The 1941-nt window shown below is 41.1% G+C and overlaps 1 protein-coding gene across 1 annotated transcript; it reads left to right on the top strand.

Moving 5' to 3' along the window:
* Positions 1–1441: 1441 nt before the first annotated feature.
* On the top strand, positions 1442–1735 carry GCK72_025581 (uncharacterized protein; the record flags this gene model as incomplete). Its single annotated transcript, XM_003106205.1, has 1 exon — positions 1442–1735. One exon carries the CDS (start codon positions 1442–1444, stop codon positions 1733–1735), a length of 294 nt encoding a protein of 97 aa, XP_003106253.1.
* Positions 1736–1941: the final 206 nt, after the last annotated feature.

Genomic DNA, 1941 nt, shown 5'->3' on the forward strand with positions numbered 1-1941 from the left:
CAAGAAAAACTCGAAAACATGCAAAGTTGGTTTTTTTCGCCACATTCAGTTTCATTTTATTTTAGTTCTCTCTTTTCTTTGCATGTGTTCCAATTCACGCAAAATTGGAACATGTAATCCAATACTGAGCCTTTAATGCAGAAGGTGTAATATCATTTTCATTTCCTCCATGTTTTTGCCTGTCATTCTTTGATGCCAATGTGACATCAGCTGTTCAGATGATAAAAATTGAGCATTGAGCGGGAGAGGTATACTGGGGGAGGGAGAAGGGACCCCGTTAAAAAATGAGAGGAGACTTTTCTTGCCCCGTGTCGTTTGTGCGAATGGTTTCCTTTGGGAAAAGAGAGCGCCTAAATTGTCGCAACGTATTAGAGATATGTGCAGGTACAAGCAACAAGAAAACAACCTAGGAAGAAATGAAGAAAAAGTAGGTAGGGGGTTGAGGGGGAAGAAAATAAAATGTGGAGGTGAATGGAGCAAACAATGTATTTATTTTCTTCCAGTCTTTTTCTTTGTCTGTCTGTAACAGATTTCTTCTGTGTTTGAGGTTTTTGAGATTTTTGAGAGGTGGAACATGTTCTATCCCCTCGTTTTTTAGAATTGTGCCAACCTTTTATGTGGAAAAATATTTTTTATATGCTTAGTAGTTCTGACGTGACAAGATAAAATTTATGGTTATGAATTCAGAAAGATAAAAATAAAAACAAAAAGTTAAGGAAAATAAGGCTTCCATTTTTTTCTTCATTTTTTTCTTGAAACGGTACTATTTGGTAGTACTCATTAAAAATTTTTGTACAAAGTTTCGAAAATTCGATAAACTTGCTCCCACACTAGATTAACTAACGTTTATGGGCACAAAGCTTTTCTGACTTTTTTACACTCTTCATCCGATTTTAGAACTTTCTCACTTTTTTTCTTCTTTTTCCCGACTTTAACCGAAAAACGCATTATTTTTTGTTCTTTTACTCCCACTTTTCGAAATGTTGCCGCGCGTGATAGTGATTTATGTTCGGAGTACCCTCACCGGACAGTCAGCGTAAACCCTACAAACCAAAAGTTCCCCCTCTTAAACTTGAGCGCTATTTGTAGTAGTAAGTTCTATTGCCACTATCCGCTGCATTCCCGACGTTCAGCTGTATAGACTCTGGCTCCCGCGTCCTCCTCGGTTGCTCCGCCTCCTCCTCCTCACTCCATCCCTACTCTGCCCCCTGAGCACAGCAAAAAAGAGACAACAGAGAGGAGACGACACACGAGGGCGACCCCCACAGCTTCTTCTTCTTCATCGCATTCTCATTTTCTTCATTTAACTGTCTTCCTGTCTTCATTATCACAACAACTCTTCCACAATCGTTCTTCAGTTCCTCCAGAAACGGAGCCACTCTCTGGAAGTGACAGTGAAGAGGCGTCGGACCCACCAATGTGTGAGAACTTTTGAACACCTATGTCACTGACTACAAGTCGATCCGCTCAGTTCGATCCACTACCCAACTCGACCCGAAATCGTGTGCCCAACAATTCATCGACTCACTCGCTAGCCACCCTGAACAATAATCAGCCACATCCATTACCACCGCCTTCGCTCGAACCACTCCGTGAGACGACTCCACTGACCAACGGTGGTGGGAAGTACAAAAAAGTTACTGTACCGGTACCCGACCCTACAAGACGACTACGCCAATCTATTCCACCAACCTATTCATCTTTTCCGGTTAGTTTTTTCAGTATTAGATTGTAAATGTGTCAATAACTGTGAGAGAGCTAAAAAACTAAACGCTTACTATGTATTTACCCTTCCAAAACTTCACAATGGCCGAACGACTGAGCATGACAATTTCATTGAAGTCAGCTCACTTGGCAATACTGAAAAACGGGAGAGACAAGAAGCTTGTCTTGTTTTTGGCTATATCTTGAATGCATTTGGGTGAGGCATGACCAGTTTTT

The sequence above is a fragment of the Caenorhabditis remanei genome, chromosome X, assembly GCF_010183535.1.
Source record: "Caenorhabditis remanei strain PX506 chromosome X, whole genome shotgun sequence".
In the NCBI taxonomy this organism is placed as follows: domain Eukaryota; kingdom Metazoa; phylum Nematoda; class Chromadorea; order Rhabditida; family Rhabditidae; genus Caenorhabditis; species Caenorhabditis remanei.